Source organism: Podarcis liolepis, assembly GCF_965112155.1.
Source record: "Podarcis liolepis genome assembly, chromosome: 7".
In the NCBI taxonomy this organism is placed as follows: Eukaryota; Metazoa; Chordata; class Lepidosauria; order Squamata; family Lacertidae; genus Podarcis; species Podarcis liolepis.
The window spans coordinates 93,327,751-93,346,392 of NC_139561.1; the positions used below are offsets into that span (position 1 = coordinate 93,327,751).

Consider the following 18,642-nt stretch of genomic DNA (forward strand, 5'->3'; position numbering starts at 1 on the left):
GAGCACAGCGCCACCTGTGTCCCTTGTGTAACCCTCCCCATTTGTGACATGCTAGTGATGTAGTGATGATGGATCCATGATGCCTCTCAAAGTGTATTCTGGGGGAAAGAGGGAAGGTTTAAAAGAGGAGGTCCCCCCATGCTCGGGGTTCTTACTCCTGGGGGGACCTGCTGTGCAACAATAAAAATCATGGTCTACTGACCGCTATTTTCCTCCAAATTACTTGGCTGCAACTTCCTTCTTATACTGACCACATGGACTCTCCGGGGACTTGCACCCCGACGAGCTCGGCTGTTGGATAATCTCCCACCCCATAATTTTCCTTAACACGAACAGTACAGTCATACCTCATGTTACGTCTGCTTCATGTTACGTTCTTTCAGGTTATGAAGTGGAAGTACCGGAAAGGGTTACTTCCAGGTTTTGCCACTCGCGCATGCGCAGACGTGCAAAACGACGTCACACGCATGTGCAGAAGCGACGAATCGCAACCCGTGCGTGCGCAGACGCACTGCTGCGGGTTGCGCTCTTTTCATGTTGCGAACGGGCCTCCGGAATGGATCCCGTTCGCAACCTGAGGTACCACTGTATTGATTTAGTGGGTCAACTCTAGCATTGGACACAACCCATTAGATGTAATCACTGTGGGCTTTTCAGTCCTCGCCAAGAGACACTGGTGATGGGGGTGCCAAACCCACCTGCCATGATGAGGGGCACCTTGGCCTTACCTTCAGCCCGTCCACCATGACGCGGTCGCCGAGCTTGAGGCCGAGGGAGATGAGCATGAGGTTGCCCGGGATGTTGTCGTAGTTGGGCAGGGTGACCTTGGGGAGGTTGCAGCTCAAGGGCACGGCGTCCAGCAGCAGCTGCTTCAGCTCCTTGGCGATCATGGCCGCCTCGGCTTTGTCCAAGGTCATGTCCATGGGGTCTGGGACCACGTCGGACGGCGCCTGGCCTTTGCTGTTCTGTTGGGAGAGAGCATTGCGCAGGGAGGGCATTGAGCTGGAGGAGACGTCATGGGAGTCGGGGGGGGCAGGAATCCTCCACACCCCATGAACCGTAAACCCCAGACTACCAGATATCAGTGAAAAGGGAGAGGAAGCTTATAGCATTTGTAGAACAAGAGATGGGAGGCAAAATGTACAGGCACTGTTCTTATATTGCTCCTCCAGCCTTTCAGTCTCTCTCTCTCTCTCTCTCTCTCTCACACACACACACACACACACACACACAAATGAAAATAGGGACACTTCCCACTCTCTTCCTTTCCCCAAAAGGACCCTCCTCAACCCCCCATTTTTTGTCCCTCCCTCCCTCCCTCCTACAAAGCATTTCCTATCAGCAGTCCAGAGTGGGTGGGGAAACCCAGCCAGATGGGTGGGTAATAATAATAATAATAATAATAATAATAATAATAATAATAATAACAACAACAACAGAAGAAGAGCAAGTGCCAGGGCAGCTGTCTCCCAGCTCCATCTGGTACGCAGGATGAGACCCTCCCTGCCCGTGGACTGTCTGGCCAGAGTGGTACATGCTCTGGTTATCTCCCACTTGGATTACTGCAATGCGCTCTACGTAGGGCTACCTTTGAAGATGACCCGGAAACTGCAATTAATCCAGAATGCGGCAGCTAGACTGGGGACTGGGAGCGGCCACCGAGACCATATAACACCGGTCTTGAAAGACCTACACTGGCTCCCAGTACGTTTCCGGGCACAATTCAAAGTGTTGGTGCTGACCTTTAAAGCCCTAAACGGCCTCAAAGGCCCAGTAGACCTGAAGGAGCGTCTCCACCCCCATCATTCAGCCCGGACACTGAGGTCCAGCTCCGAGGGCCTTCTGGCGGTTCCCTCATTGTGAAAAGCCAAGTTACAGGGAACCAGGCAGAGGGCCTTCTCAGTGGTGGCACCCGCCCTGTGGAACACCCTCCCATCAGATGTCGAGGAAATAAACAACTATCTGACTTTTAAAAGACATCTGAAGGCAGCCCTCTTTAGGGAAGCTTTTTAATGTCTGATGTTTCATCGTGTTTTTAATATTCTTTTGGGAACCGCCCAGATTGGCTGGGGAGGCCCTGCCAGATGGGCGGGGTATAAGTAATAAATAATAATATATTACTACTATCATCATCATCACCAGTATGTTTATCCACCACAGCTTCCCTTGCTTACCCTGACGGCAGGGTTGGCACCATGTTCCAGGAGACATTTCACGGCCCCAAGGCACAGGTTGGAAGCAGCAATGTGGAGGGCTGTTCCGTGGTTGAAGTCGCTACACGTCGAGTTCAGAACTGAAGGGGGAAGGAATATACAGGTCGGTGCAGGTATTAGAACCAACTTGCCACTGTTAGCATTTCGCACTTACTCACAGCGATGAGCCAAACCATGGTTTAGTGAGAATGGGCAAGCGTGCAGGCAACCAGAGAGGAAACTGAGGCTGCTCCATCCCTCCTCCAGCTCTCCTTTCGCCATGTTACCCAGAGCTAAGCCATGGTTCGCCTTAGTCTCCTTCAAACCTAGGCCCATGGTTTGTCTCCCCCAAACAAACCACAAGTGGCAAAGCAGGAACACCTTTGGTTGCAACTCATGGTTTGTTGGGAGAGATAAACCATAGCTTAGCTTCAAGTAGCTTGGCAGCAGGGAGACTGGGAGAAGGGTGAAATGGTCACTGTTATCATGCTTGCTCACTTTCACTAAGCCATTGTTTGGCTTAGTATTATGTGCAAACCAGGTCACAGCATGCGAGGCTGTTTATGGGACAAGGTCAAAGGAAGTGAAGGCCAGGGGAGCTACAGAAATTCCAGAAGGGTTGCTCTTACAGCAAAAATGAGTTTTGTGGCACCTTAAAGACTAACAAGCAATGACAAACCTAGACAGCATCTTAAAAAGCAGGGTCATCTCCTTGCCCGACAAAGGTCCGTATAGTTAAAGTTATGGTTTTCCCAGTTGTGATGTATGGAAGCGAGAGCTGGACTATAAAGAAGGCTGATCGCAGAAGAATTGATGCTTTTGAATTCTGGTGCTGGTGCGGTCAACACGATACACTCCAGATCGTGGAATCGTAAAATTGTAGAGTTGGAAGGGACCCTCAAGGGTGATCTAGTCCAACCCCCTGCAATGTTGTGGACTACAACTCCCATCATCCCTGATCACGGACCACGCTGGCAAGGGCTGACTTCCCCTGCCTTACAGTATTTCAGAGCTGAGTCTGTCCATTAATTTTTTAAAAAAATAATAATAAAAAGGAACACAACAAACATCGGTGGATGGCTGGGAGTTCCTTAGACAGTGCTGCGTTCTTGGTGAAGAAGGTTGCCTAGGAGTGCCAACCCTCAGGAGATGAAGAGGAAAAAGCAGGTGACTGGTTTTGTTTTGTTTTTTGCAGCTGCTGCTGTGATGCTCAATATTATCAGTCAGAGCTTCTTAGGAAGGAAGAAGGGAATTAATCCGAGCCAACACCTCTGGCACTTTTGCAAACCTCTCCTTACAGAGGGCTACTCATTATTTATTTCGTGAATTTTTTTACACCAATTGTGGGGCAAAAAAACAACAACTCCAAGCGGTTTACAAAGCGAACAGAACAATAGAATGATAGGCAAAAACAATTCAAAGCCTTCAAAGAATAAAAACCGGCGATAAACTAAAAAGTGATTAAAACACACACTAACATCCTGTGTTATCTGGGCAGGCCCGCCTAAACAAAGTTTTGTGTTTTTTTAGCAGGTGATGAAAAGAATATAGCGAAGGAGCCTGCCTGGCGTCAATCGGCAGGGAGTTCCAGAGGGCAGGTCTTACAAATGCGGAAATGGTATTACGTGACGCCGGTAATGGTGTCAGCTCTGCAGATCAGAGCAGCTGATGGGGCATATAAGGGGCAAGGTGATCTCACAGGTAAACTGGCCCCAAGTTATTAAGGGTTTTGTGTTGTCAAGGTGAGCTCTGAGGTGAGACGCAGGAGATACAGGAAGCCCCGCCCTCTTCTGGGCAGGCCCCGCCCCCTCCTTCCAAACCCACCTTTTGGCTTGGAGGCCTTCAGCAGGATGCGGATGAGTTCCGGGACGTCAAAGTAAGCCGCGTAGTGCAGGGCGTTCATGTTGGTCCAGCGGCTGCGCAGGGTCACATCCGCGCCCAAAGCCAAGAGCTGGTTGGAGAGGCGCACAGCAGCGGCTGGGTCACCTGGGAAGGAGGACCACAGCGATCAACTGGATTACCCAACAGGCAGACTGAGCGCAAGCGTAGGGCACCAGCACAGCAGGAGCACACAAAAAAATACATTTATTCAAAAAAGAGTTTGACACTTGATACTTAAATAAAAGTATGGAAGTAGTCATTTAATTTCAGAACACATGTACGTTTTGTCTCATTTGGGGGGGTCTTTTATGGTTTAGCATTGTTTTTATTTTGAATTATGAATCTGGGGGGGGGGGGTAGGGGCATCACAATCTTTCCAGTGCTCAGGGCCTCTAAAAGTCTAAATCCGGCCCTGGATAAACCCAAAACGTCTGTGATGTCAGAGGCAGCTCAGCCAATCACCACCAGAGACTTCTTCATCCATATTTTCAAACTCCTTAGTGCAGTGATGGCCAAACTTGTCCCTCCAGCTGTTTTGGGACTACAACTCCCATCATCCCTAGCTAACAGGACCAGTGGCCAGGGATGGTGGGAATTGCAGTCCCAAAACAGCTGGAGGGCCACGTTTGGCCATCACTGCCTTAGTTTATTACAGTGCAGATATTGCCGTGAATGCAAAATTGACTAAAACCCACAGGCGGTTTCAGGGAGCCCAATTTTAAAAGCAAGTTGGAAGACCAGACGGGAGCGTGGTTTCTCCTGAGAGAGCTGGCAGGGCTCTGAGGCCCAGGAGGGACACCCAGGGGGGCGCGCCAAGAATAGAGAGTAACCCCCCCCCACTGGCTTCCTTACCGACACCATGGGCACCAGCCTTGCAGGCGTAATGCAGCAGCGTCATGTCTGTCAGCCCATCGCGGTCGTTGACGTGGCAGCCTCGCTTCAAGATCTGCGGGATGCAAGAAGGGTGTCAGTCAGAGGTGTAAATGGATCCATCTCCCCTGCACCATGTGATGGCCTGGGACTGGGGCTCGGAACTAGAGGGGTCTCAGTCTGCATCGGATACTTTGCCTCAGGCATCATCTGAACAAAGTCTGGGGCCTGATCCTGAAGAGTCCCAGTCTTCCTAGGTTTTCCCGCAACAAACACCATCTGGGCCGAGTCAGGGGCCTGATCCTGCCCTGGCTCCAGATGCGGGGATGACCTCCTTGCCTTCAGCAGGGCTGTCACTTATAGCTGCTCCACTACCGTTTGGGTCAGGGGAGGCTGAGGCGGCCCCTGGGTCTAGTCACCCACCGACGTCTCCCGAGCTGCAGAGACTGAGGTCTGAGAGAAGGAGAGACCTGAGTACTTGCAGGAGGAGTGCTCGCCTTCGGGCAAAACAGGGAGGTGAGTCGCTGGGGGATCAGGACCGGCCGCTACCCCGACAAAGATAAAAGGCTGTCGGACCCCATCCCAGGTTGCGGGAGCAACATTGCTGTTTGCTAGATCCTGTGCCTGATCTTGCCTGGTTTCCTGCCTCGTGTCCTGCCTTGGCCCTGTCGGATTGACTCCCAGCGGAACATTCGGATTCTGGACCGGTCCTGGACCGCGTTTCATGGGTTACCCCCGGGCCCAGCACACACCACCCACATCAGTTGATCTGCTGAGCACACAAGGCTGGGCGTGGCCAAGGATAAGCTGGAAGGGGCGTCAGAAGTCATCAAGCGCAACCCACCCCCTGCCAGCAACAAGAACCCCCACCTAAATCTGGAGCTGATCTGCAAGCGCATCTAAAAGTGGGGCAGAGCATCTTTCCCAGCCTGAAAGCCACATTCCCTGAGAGATGACTTTCCACAGTGCCAGGGATCGGATGGGCAAGGGCAGAAGCAAAGGGTATGTGGCTAGAGGCAAGAGTTGGGCCGAGGAGTGGATCTGATGCTTAACTTTGTACAGGAAGCTGTACTCCAGCCACACAAAAGCCAGAGGCTTCTACACCTCCTTTCGGCCAAGGGAGAAGCATTCTCGCAGTTCAAAGATCCATTCCATTCAGTCGAAAGCCTTCTCGGAGGGCTTGTTGCAGGGTCTGTGAAGGATGTGGCCAGGGGAGAGAAGGACAGGGGGCAGGTGGTCTCAGGAGGGTCCCATAGGCCAAACGGCAAGGACAGGGAGGCCATATTTGGCCCCTGGGGGGCTCCCCACCGGCGATCTAAAAAAACCTCAGGCCTCTTACACACATCCCCCAATGATATAGCACCTACAGTCATACCTTGGGTTAAAGTCGCTTCAGGTTGAGCGTTTTCAGGTTGCGCTCCGCGGCGACACAGAAATAATGGAACAGGTTACTTCCGGGTTTCACCACTCACGCATACACAGACGCTCAAAATGATGTCACACACATGTGCAGAAGTGGAAATCGCGACCCACACATGTACAGATTGTGTTCTGCTCAGGATGCTTACGGGGCTCCAGAATGGATTCTGTTCATATCCAGAGGTACCACTGTATTGCACATTATATTATGAGGAATGGGTAGGGGGGTCTCTATGCTGCTGCCTTTCTGCAGACTGACCGCGGCTGGGATTTCTGGGCCTTCCCCCCTTCACCTCTTGGCTCCTAGCTACAGACCTGCAAGAAGGGGGAGTGCCAGCGCTTGCAGAAACTACCCTACCCGCACGACGGGGCCATTTTAGTGGTGGTCCCATGGTTGTGGAATATACCCCCTAGCAAGGAGCAGCACAGCAGGGTACACCCAGGTTCCAACGCCCCCCTCCTCCCCCCCTCAGCCCACGATCCCCCAAGAGACGCCCATCACTCGCCTCACTGCCGATGATATCGATCTTGTGCTGCACTTGGGGTACCCACTGGCGGATGATGGCAAACAACTCCGGGACGGTGGTGATGGGGTCGTAGAGGATTTCCTGACACGCCGGGTCGTTTGGGTCGAAGAAAGTGAAAGCTGCAGAGGACGGGAGGGTGAAATGGCGGAAGGGGAAACGGCCCGAGGTAATGAAAAACAAAAGCGGCTTTTCAAAATATTGCCTCACCCTTACGGACCCAACCAAATGTGCCTCAAGGTCCCTTTACAATTCTATGAACACCACTTGCTGGAAACTGCAGGAGGGGGAAAGCTCTTTTGCTCGGATTGTTCTTGCGGGATTCCCCTATGGGTATCTGCAGGCATAGGCAAACTCCAGCCTGCCAGATTTTGGGGACTACAACTCCCATCATCCCCAGCTAACAGGACCAGTGGTCAGGGATGATGGAAACTGTAGTCCCAAACATCTGGAGGGCCAGAGCTTGCCTATGCCTGGGTATCTGGTTGGCCCTTGTGAGAACAGAATGCTGGACTATTTGGGCCATTGGCCTGATCCAGACCCCTCTTATGTTCTTATCTTCATAGAACTGGCAGGCCTGATGTTCTAGTTCAGGCTTTCTCAACCTTGGCCCTCCAGATGTTTTTGGCCTACAACTCCCATGATCCCAGTGGTCAGGGATGATGGGAATTGTAGTCTCAAAACATCTGGAGGGCCGAGGTTGAGGAAGCCTGTTCTAGTTCCTCCACTTTCATACTTTCTTAAGCCATTTTTTTTTTTAACTAAATAACCACATTATTTTCACTTCTAAGCTTCTGGAGAATTAAAGAGCCCATAATCTGCTCTTTCAAATCTTTCCTAAGCTTGTACTATAAGCATAATCATAGAGGTGTGTATTTCACAAATAAAATCCTGTTATCCTGTCTCTCCTCCCACCGAAAAAAGAGACACTAATCCCAGGTTTTTAATAACTAAAGGTTGTGCCTCTCTCCCTCTCACCTTCGCCCAGACAAAAAAGAAAAATAAGTTTCTTATTTATGCACAGTCAATTTATGGGAACAGCATCCTGCAAGGAGAGATTCTGTATATCACAACATTCAGTGACTCATCGCTTCTGCTTGTATTCCTGAGTCACCACCAAAGCAATATTATTTTAGAAACAGGTCATCTGCCAGTTTGGCTCTCTCTGCCAACGTCAGCCAAGTCCAGTTCCTTATTATGTACATATTGAAAGACTTTGGGTATTCATTAGGTCTGCAGGCCTGGAGCCAGAGGGAGCCAATCGGGCGTCTCCACCCCCATCATTCTGCCCAGACACTGAGGTCCAGTTCCGAGGGTCTTCTGACGGCTCCCTCCCTGCGTTAAGCGAAGGTACCAAGAACCAGGCAGAGGGCCTTCTTAGTGGTGGCACCCGCCCTGTGGAACGCCCTCCCACCAGATGTCAAGGAAATAAGGAGCTATCCTATTTTTAAAAGACACCTGAAGGCAGCCCTGTTTAGGGAATTTTTAAATCTTTGATGCTGTATTGTTTTTAACATTTGATTGGGAGCCGCTCAGAATGGCTTGGGAAACTCAGCCAGGTGGGTGGGGTATAAATAAATTATTATTATTATTATTACTACTATTATTATTAGTTTGATGGACTATTGTATTTTAATATTCTGTTGGAAGCCGCCCATAGTGGCTGGGGAAACTCAGCCAGATGGGCGGGGTATAAATAATATTTTTTTATTATAAATTTATAATTTATATTATAGGAATGCTATTTCACAGAACAGGGGCAGCTAAATTAAAAGCCCCCCCCCCGCGTTATGGCAGAGCGGGCTTCTGAGATATTGACGGGCTGATGGGAATTGGTAGCCCACAATGATCTGGAGGGGCTTGGCTACCCCTGCAATTCATCTCTGTAGGATAAACCAACTATAAATTCAACCTGCCGGGACGTTCCTTTGTGCTACGCTCACTGCAGGAGAAGAGCAGGTCCAATTTCCATCAAGGCCCTTCTTGATCGGATGAATGCACTGCAGTCTATTAATCACCTGGCCTTTTGCTGATTAACCAATTCAATTTAATCAGCACACTATTCCCAAACTCGATAAAGCCGTTTCCTCAAAGGGAACTCTTCCTTCAGTCCTGGAGCACAGGATAATTTACGGTTTAATCAACAAACGCTATGATACACAGTGTTAGAAAACAAGGCCTCATATATATGTGTGTGTGTATATCTATATTTCCTAGGACAATAACACCTCAGAACCAAACAATTTAAATACAAACTCCCCAAAACTGTGAAGCTGATTTGCAGCCCCATTGATTAAAATATGCCTTCCCTGCTTACATATGGATTCTGCCCCTTAATCAAACTGAAGATTTAGTTGGTTGCGGCTGCAGCCCTAACCATATCTGTAGGGACTGACTGCTAGTGACCCGCTGGGCCAAATCCACAGTATTAATGCAAATAAAGTCCTAAATTGCTCGAGACCCAAAGATTGCCTTCTTAATACCCACAGCAGGTGAGGCCTTGGCGGTGGTGGTGCCGTTGGGGGTCTCCTGGTTGCCGCTGCCCCATGACAGGGGCTTTTCAGTGGTGGCTCCATGGGTGTCGCATGCCCTCCCTAGCAAGGTGTGTCTGTCTCTGTCGCTAAATTTATATACCTCCATCCAAGGATCGCAGGGCGGTGTGCAGTATAAAAACGTAACAAAATAACAAACGAAACCATAACACACAAACACAGTTTAAAAGGCCAGAGGTTGTTTAAGGCCTGGGAGAAGAGCAGTGATTTCACCTGGCACCTAACAGGAGTGTTTTCAATAGGAGAGCATCCCACGAATGGGGAGCCACCACAAAAAAGGCCCTGTTCTCATGTTTCTGCGCTCCGGACCTCCAGAAGAAAGACCTCAGATTACGATCACAGGGTTGGGAGTGGTTCATATGGGGGAGACATATTGGGGGGAGACTATAGGATAGCTGCATATTGGAGGGGTGGCTAACACCCCAGAGGACAGCATCACACTTCAAAACGACCTTGACAGATTAGAGAACTGGGCCAAAACAAACAAGATGAACTTTAACAGGGAGAAATGTAAAGTATTGCACTTGCGCAAAAAAATGAGAGGCACAAATACAAGATGGGGGACACCTGGCTTGAGAGCAGTACATGTGAAAAGGATCTAGGAGTCTTGGTTGACCACAAACTTGACATGAGCCAACAGTGTGACGCGGCAGCTAAAAAAGCCAATGCAATTCTGGGCTGCATCAATAGGAGTATAGCATCTAGATCAAGGGAAGTAATAGTGCCACTGTATTCTGCTCTGGTCAGACCTCCCCTGGAGTACTGTGTCCAGTTCTGGGCACCACAGTTCAAGAAGGACACTGACAAACTGGAACGTGTCCAGAGGAGGGCAACCAAAATGGTCAAAGGCCTGGAAACGATGCCTTATGAGGAACGGCTAAGGGAGCTGGGCACGTTTAGCCTGGAGAAGAGGAGGTTAAGGGGTGATATGATAGCCATGTTCAAATATATAAAAGGATGTCACCTAGAGGAGGGAGAAAGGTTGTTTTCTGCTGCTCCAGAGAAGCGGACACGGAGCAATGGATCCAAACTACAAGAAAGAAGATTCCACCTAAACATTTGGAAGAACTTCCTGACAGTAAGAGCTGTTTGACAGTGGAATTTGCTGCCAAGGAGTGTGGTGGAGTCTCCTTTTTTGGAGGTCTTTCAGCAGAGGCTTGACAACCATATGTCAGGAGTGCTCTGATGGTGTTTCCTGCTTGGCAGGGGGTTGGACTCGATGGCCCTTGTGGTCTCTTCCAACTCTAGGATTCTATGATTCTATGAGTCCTTGAGGTGTTGCGGTCCTGAGCCGTTTAAGGCTTTATAGATCAAAACCAGCACTGTTAGTGGGGCCTGGAAATTAATTGGCAGCCCCTGCAGTCAGGCTAGGATCGGTGTAATATGTTCAGACCTTCTTGCCCCGGTGAACAACCTGCCCCCCAATTTCTGCACCCGCTGAAGTTTCTGAACCGTCTTCAGAGGCAGCCCCACGTATAATATGCTGCAGTAATCTATCCTAGATGTTACCAGAGCATAAACGACAGAAGTTCAGCTATCCCTGTCCAGAATGGGGCTGAAGCTGATGGAAGGCACTCTGTCATTATGAACTCAAAAACATTCCTGTTTATTCAGGCATTTTGGGGGCTGAAGAATTCTGCTCCCGGCAGCCCTGGCAGGATGAAATAATGTTTTAAACAACGTTCTCCAGCTGTAATTGCTTTTAGATGTTTTCCACTGTAATTGCATTTACCGTGTTTTAACTGTTTGGTTTTTGCATTTGAGGCGCTTGTCAACCTGGGCTCCTTTGGGACGATGCAAATTCAACCCATCGATCAACCAGGACGATACGGGTGGCTGAGGGGGTCAGCGAGGGCTTTGCATGGGCGTGATGTATTGCGAGGGACCCATCCAGGGCCAGATTTCGGTTTGATGAGGCCCTAAGCTACTGATGAGGCCCTTTATATGTCCAGCTTTCCTTTGTCCACAACAAATTGTCACTGTTTTTTGTGTTGAATATATGCTAGATGGTAATTTATGGACCTCATTGGTATCTCAAGCCATTTGCACATGTTGCCATGCAGGCAGTCCATGCAGAATGTAGGCACCCTATATATTGAAAGGAGCAAAGCAGGGATATTTGAGGGAGCAGACAGGGCCTATGACTTACAGAGTGGTGCATGCTCTGGTTATCTCCCACTTGGACTACTGCCATGCGCTCTACGTGGGGCTACCTTTGGAGGTGACCCAGAAACTACAAGTAATCCAGAATGCAGCAGCTAGACTGGTGACTGTCTGTGGCTGTCGAGACCATATAACACCGGTCTTGAAAGACCTACATTGGCTTCCAGCACAATTCAAAGTGTTGGTGCTGACCTTGAAAGCCCTAAACGGTCTCAAAGGCCCAGTATACCCGAAGGAGCGTCTCCACCCCCATCGTTCTGCCCAGACACTGAGGTCCAGCTCCAAAGGCCATCTGGCAGTTCCTTTGAGAGAAGCAAAGCTACAGGGAACCAGACAGAGGGCCTTTTCGGTAGTGGCACCCGCCCTGTGGAACACCCTCCCACCAGGTGTCAAAGAGATAAACAACTACCTGACATTTAGAGGACATCTGGAGGCAGCCCTGTTCAGGGAAGTTTTTAATGTGTGACATTTTAATGTAATTTTAATCTTTGTTGGAAGCCACCCAGAGTGGCTGGAGAAACCCAACCGGATGGGTGGGGTACAATTAAAAAATTATTATTATTATTATTATTATTATTATTATTATTATTATTATTATTATTATTATTATTATTACATCCTAGGAGCCAACACAACACAAAACACTATTGCTGTACGTAGGTTTTATTTTATTGGTTTTGTATCTTATATTTTGGAAATGTATGTCCAGTTTTCCTTTAATTTTGGGGGGCCCCCAAGAGAGTGGGGCCTCTAGCTTGTTTAGCTTATACGTAAATCCGGCGCTGGAGCTGCCTCTGTGTCACATTTGAAGCGCCTCTTGTTCTCGTCCCTTGCAGTCAAGAGGAAAGCCACAATGGCCCTTGCCGTCTCCAGGGCAACCTCCCCAAAGCCTCCACAACTGCTCCCTTGTCCCTTTCTCAGCCTCTGCTGACTGAAGGAGCCCCCGATCGTGCCCAGGGCTTCCAATTCCCCTTCTCCTCTCCCTCGCCCCAGACCTCCTCAACCCGCTCGTTTTTATGGCTTTTCTCCACGGGCAGCGCCAAAAACACAATACAAAAAAAGCCTGTTTTGAGCTGAGGTCTGGCCAGCATCAGAGGGACCTGGCCAAACTGCGCACCCCAGAACCGTTGCGTATTTGTTTCTGGCCGTCCCCAAATGCTTGAATTCTTTGTTTCTCGCCAGGGTTCGGCCTCAGAACCCGCCACACACACACACACACGCCCCAGGCACATGCCATGATGATCCTTGCCAACACGCCAGGGCTGGTTTTAGGGTCTAGCGTTCCAGGAAACCACTTGGGAGGGCCACCCTCTCATCTAGGAACAGGACAAACAGCTGATTTGCGCAGCTTAGACCCCGAACTCCACACAGGAACAACAGATTATTGCTTTTAATTTGTGGGGGACAGGGCCAGATTGAGGTTTGATGCGGCCCTCAGCTCCTGAAGGTAATGGGGCCCTTTCTATGTCCAGCTGTCCTGTGTCCACAACAAATTGACGCTGTTTTTTGTGTTGAATAGATGCTAGATGGTCACTGATGGACCTCATAGGTATCTCAAGCCATTTGCACATGTTGCCCTGCAAGCAGTCCATGCGGAATGCAGGCACCCTATATATAGAAAGGAGCAAATTGGTGATATTTTGGGGAGCAGGCTAGCGGGCGGGGCCCAGGACTTACACCATAAGAGCTGACACAACACAAAACACGGTTGCTGTATGTAGGCTTTATTTTATTTGCTTTTTTTTTTATTTGCTACACAGCGACCCGAAAGTAACGGAACATGTTACTTCCGGGTTTCGCCACTCGCGCATGTGCAGACAGTCAAAATGATGTCACGCGCATGCGAAGAAGCGGCGAACCGCGACCCATAGACACAGGTTGTGTTCGCTTCAGGATGTGAACGGGGCTCCGGAACGGATCCCATTCGCATCCAGAGGTACCACTGTATTTTGGAAATGTATATCCAGTTTTTTCCCCTTTAATTTTTTTGGGGGCCCCCAAGAGAGTGGGGCCCTACGCTAGAGTTTGTTTAGCTTATACGTAAATCCGGCACGGGTGGGGAAATTTATGCTTATTAAGCATCTGTGCCCACTTGGCTATTTTTGCGTTTAACAAGAAGAGGGAGAGTGTCCGGATGAAAAGAGTTTTGGGGGTGCTGTGTACAGATACGTTTATTTCCGCTCACGTCCTGGAATGTTCTGGAGCTGCTCATGGAACCTTCCAGACTTTCCCAAATTAAGTTCCTTAAATACGCGCTTAAACTTTACTTCTTCTATGTTTTTTGACTATAAATTTTATTTTATATTAACATTATCCTACTTACAGTCTCAGTCAAGACCTGCCAACGGACTGATCTTTTGACCGTGTTCTTTTACATATATATCTCACTCTCTGATAAATTTTTCACCTGTAACGGCTCTTAACCTTGCTCTTAATCTCACCAGTTTGGCATACTTTCTTATCCTGTTTTGCCAATCTAATTTAGATGGGATATCCTCTCCCTTCCAGCCTTTTGCGCAGCGACTGTAACATACATAAAGACTCTCCTGAACTTTTTGGGGGGATTTCATTACCCATAATTCCTTACAGGAAGGCTTCAGGGGTTTTTTAGGGAAGTAACATTTGAACGTTTATTTGCCTGTTTCTCTCATGTTGCAGATAAACACGTGGTTGGCGGGACTGCGTATATTCTATGATAAATAAAGGCCTAGAATTCTGCACATTAGGAGCAACCGGAATAAACAATCTATTTGTCCTCTCCTGCTTTTTTTGCCCTTGGTTTCCTTTTAACCAACTATTAGATGGCAAGCAAACAAAAATTGTAACCGGGGCCCTGCACTTTCGAACTTGACAAGGATGGTTAAAAAATAATAATATCCTGATAAACCTTTTTCCTGCCCACCCCCATCTCAACAGGTTGCGCCACAGTGTCCTGGGGACCTTCCAGACACAACCCGTTCGATCAGCGTTCACCCTGATTTATTTTCAGAGAGATGAGATGCCGTTGGCCATTTCGTGAACATTCATTTTTGATTTGTTGGCAAGGAGGTTAATATGACGTTGCATTGAAGCGAGCGCTATCCCTCCCTTTCCTTATCACACACAAAAAGAGCCTGGTCTCTGGGAGAAAGAAGGATTGCATTTCTGCTTATTTTATTCTATCCATGACGATTATTGTGATTTATTATTTATACGATATGATGAGGGGAAGGAAAAACTTGCACCTCCATAATCTCTGCTTTCATTTCTTTCTTTTTTTAAAAGCAATTTTTAACCCTTGCAGATTCAAAGAGAGGGATTAAAAAGCAGGGATGGGATGCCTGTGAACTCCCATCAGCTCCATCCAACATGGCCAACTGTCATGCATAATGTAAAGAAAAAAATCCCTGGATGTATATTTCCAAAATAAAAGATAAAAAACAAATAAAATAAAACCTACATACAGCAACCGTGTTTTGTGTTGTGTAGGCTCCTAGGATGTAAGTCCTGGGCCCCACCTGCTAGCCTGCTCCCTAAAATATCACCAATTTGCTCATTTCTATACATAGGGTGCCGACATTCTGCTATTTATCACTATTAGTTGTTGTTTGTTGTTGAGTCGTTTAGTGGTGTCCGCCTCTTCGTGGCCCCCTGGACCAGAGCACGCCAGGCCCTCCTGTCTTCCACTGCCTCCCACAGTTTGGTCAAACTCATGCTGGTAGCTTCGAGAACACTATTAGTAGTTTGCATCATATATTTACACCTCTTATTATTTCATGTTCTAGCAAGCTTCTAGAGACTGGATTATGAGTCTTTGTAAACTGTGTTTCTAAGGGAACTTTTGTTCTTGCCAAATGCCAATGTGTTTGCATCACAGTGGTACCTCGGGTTAAGAACTTAATTTGTTCCGGAGGTCCGTTCTTGACCTGAAACTGTTCTTAACCTGAAGCACCACTTTAGCTAATGGGGCCTCCTGCTGCCGCCACGCCGCTGCTGCACGATTTCTGTTCTCATCCTGAAGCAAAGTTCTTAACCTGAGGTAATATTTCTGGGTTAGCGGGGTCTGTAACCTGAAGCGTATGTAACCTGAAGTACCACTGTATTCAGTTTGTTATGAATAAAAAATCATTTTAAATTAGAGCTTAATAATTATTCCACTATTAATCTACTTCTTCCTCACTGTATTTCACTATTAATAGACTTCTTCTTAGCTGTATTTCAGTTCAACAATTACTTTGATAAAATACATCTTTTGTGATTAGGTCCATTAATTACCATATAGCATATATTCAACACCAAAAACAGCCACCATTTGTTGTGGACAAAGGACAGCTGGACATAGAAAGGGCCCCATTACCTTCAGGAGCTCCTTAGGGCCTCATCAAACCTCAATCTGGCCCTGATCCCATGCAACCACTTAATTTGTGACCCGTTGACCGCCCAGCTCCTGCCTTATCAAAATATGCACAGATTTTGTGCATCTTTCCAACTTTGGAACGATGGAATTCAAGGCAAATGATGGACTTCGAGGAAGGGACTCACCATAATCTTTGGGGAGTGGGGCTGGGGCAGAAGGGTGGACCATCGCTTTCTTCCTCCGCTCCAGGACAGGGCTCTGGAATTCCAGCGGCTGGTGGTCCTCCTCCGAAGGGAGGTCCGTTGAGTCGTCTTTGGTCATGGCTCCTGGAAGATGTTTCCCTCTGCTAAAGAGGAGAAGCAGAGGAGAATAGGAATGGAGCTGAACAGCAGAATTTGAAAATTCCAGATATACGGACCTATCTTAGGCCAACCTTGAGATCTTCACACTGTGCAAACTTGGCTTTTAGATAGTCGTAAAGGTAAAGGTAAAGGGCCCCCTGACCATTAGGTCCAGTCGTGATGCAGTGCGCATCTCGCTTTACTGGCCGAAGGAGCCGGCATACAGCTTCCGGGTCATGTGGCCAGCAGGACTAAGCCGCTTCTGGCGAACCAGAGCAGCGCACGGAAACGCCGTTTACCTTCCCGCCGGAGCAGTACCTATTTATCTACTTGCACTTTGACGTGCTTTCGAACTGCTAGGTTAGCAGGAGCAGGGACAGAGCAACGGGAGCTCACCGTGTTGCGGGGATTCGAACCGCCGACCTTCTGATCGGCAAGTCCTAGGCTCTGTGGTTTAACCCACAGTGCCACCCGCGTCCCTTTAGATAGTCGTAGAGAATATTTAAAACTTAGAATAGCTTTGGAAGTGGATATAGGCTGTAGGGTTAGAAGTAGAAAATAGCGTATTTTAAAATAGTATTATTTGTAAGTAATAAAATGTGAAGATTTTTATGGTTAAAGTAAGCATGGTGAAAAAATGGTTAGAAATTATGATATACATAACCGCTAAAGATGAGGTAAGATGAAAATCAGATAGGGGGGGGACTTGGAGAAGCTCACCTAACAATGTTTAGAAAAATAAGGATATGACAAGAATTTGTTCGTATTGTTTATTTTCCTGTTTGTGTTATAAAATGAATAAAATTTTTGAAATAAATTAATAAATAAATAGTCGTAGAGAATGGGGTTGTGAGTTCGAGTCCCACCCTGGGTAAAAGACTCCTGCCTTGCAGGGGGTTGGAATGGATGACCCTGGGGGTCCCCTCCACCTCCACAGTTATTCTATTGATTCTATGAAAAGCATTTTCAGGCAGACACCTTCAGGAAAGGGTGCGAGCGCTGCTTTTTTACTGGGGGTACGCGGGGGTACGCATACCCCTAAACATTTTGTGAATCTATGTTTGGCCTCATTGAGGGGCAGTATTTCAATATGAGTAGGAAAATGAGAGTACCCCCTAAATATTTTTTTTTGGGGGGAAGCACTGGTTGCAAGTATTTATTTATAATAATAATAATAATAATAATAATAATAATAATAATAAAAAATTTTATTTGTACCCCGCTGCCCCTGGCCAGAGCTGGGCTCAGGGCGGCTAACACCAATAAAATTACAGTAAAAACATAATAGGGGGGGGGGAAAGCAATTTAAAATACAGGTTAAAATGCAATTTAAAATGCAGCCTCATTTTAAAAGTAGCCGATAAATCAAGACCATAAGGGGATGGAAACTTAAGGGTCAGACTGAGTCCAAACCAAAGGCCAGGCGGAACAGTTCTGTCTTGCAGGCCCTGCAGAAAGATGTCAAGTCCCGCAGGGCCCTGGTCTCTTGGGACAGAGCGTTCCACCAGATTGGGGCCACGACCAAAAAGGCCCTGGCCGTAGTTGAGACCATTCTAACCACCTTGCGACTTGGGACCTCCAAAATGTTGTCATTTGTGGACCTTAAGGTCTTCCGCGGGGCATACCATTTATTTAGCAGTGCGGCGACAGATAGGACTTGTGAGCCATTCCAGATTTGAGATGATAAAGAACAGGAGAGAGGCCTGCCCCATAACCCCTGCGCTGTCGCAGCAAAACAGCACCGCAAACACTCTTTTGATCCAGAACTATAAAAAGTCCCGCGGGAGCTTCAAGTCTTTTGTGGCGTAAGCTTTCACAGGCTGAACCCATCAGGTGCACGATGGGGCTTATCCCGCAAAAGCTTGTGCCACAATAGAGCGGACAGTAACAGATTAATGCGGCTATACCTCTGAAATTCATTGTATGCTTCGGAACACTGTGCTGGAAGACTCAACCCATTACTATGACGGTCATATCGAGGCTCCAAGCACATCTTCAATCCAGTCACTAAAGGGAGACACAAACTTGCTACACATGAGCAAGCTGTGTACAAACGTAGACTTGCCATGGACAAATTTTATGATATTTGGAATTGATTTATATATATACAGTATATTGCAGTATATTACAGTATGCATAGATAGATAGATATAGATATATATATAGATATATATATGGAATTGATTTTTATAAATACCATATTAGATTAAGGTCTGGTTAACTACAGCAACAACCACCACCCCTTTATGTTCTGTACACAATATCTTTTTTCTGCTATGTTTTCTTCCATGGGTACTATTTCTTCTTTTTTGTGTCTTATCTTACTCTGTGCACTTGTACTTTTGTATTTTTTATTTTTCAATA

General features: G+C 47.7%; 1 protein-coding gene and 1 long non-coding RNA gene across 4 annotated transcripts in view; one reads left to right on the forward strand and one right to left on the reverse strand.

Annotated features, from left to right (window-relative positions):
• LOC310712949 overlaps positions 1 to 18,642 on the forward strand; it is a 2,318,697-nt gene that overhangs the window by 2,197,401 nt on the left and 102,654 nt on the right. The window lies entirely within an intron of this gene.
• Positions 1 to 18,642, reverse strand: part of CLIP3 (CAP-Gly domain containing linker protein 3) — a 36,576-nt gene that overhangs the window by 15,216 nt on the left and 2,718 nt on the right. For 2 of the 3 annotated variants that reach the window (XM_083516241.1, XM_083516242.1), the window contains 6 exons: positions 16,123 to 16,280; positions 6,869 to 7,008; positions 4,926 to 5,019; positions 4,017 to 4,178; positions 2,175 to 2,293; positions 729 to 965 (listed from right to left, as the gene is read on the reverse strand). In XM_083516241.1, the coding sequence (XP_083372367.1) occupies positions 729 to 965; positions 2,175 to 2,293; positions 4,017 to 4,178; positions 4,926 to 5,019; positions 6,869 to 7,008; positions 16,123 to 16,258 (888 nt within the window). In that variant the 5' untranslated portion in view covers positions 16,259 to 16,280. Of the gene's footprint in view, positions 1 to 728; positions 966 to 2,174; positions 2,294 to 4,016; positions 4,179 to 4,925; positions 5,020 to 6,868; positions 7,009 to 16,122; positions 16,284 to 18,642 lie in introns of those variants that run through there. The other variant, XM_083516243.1, reaches the window with a different exon arrangement.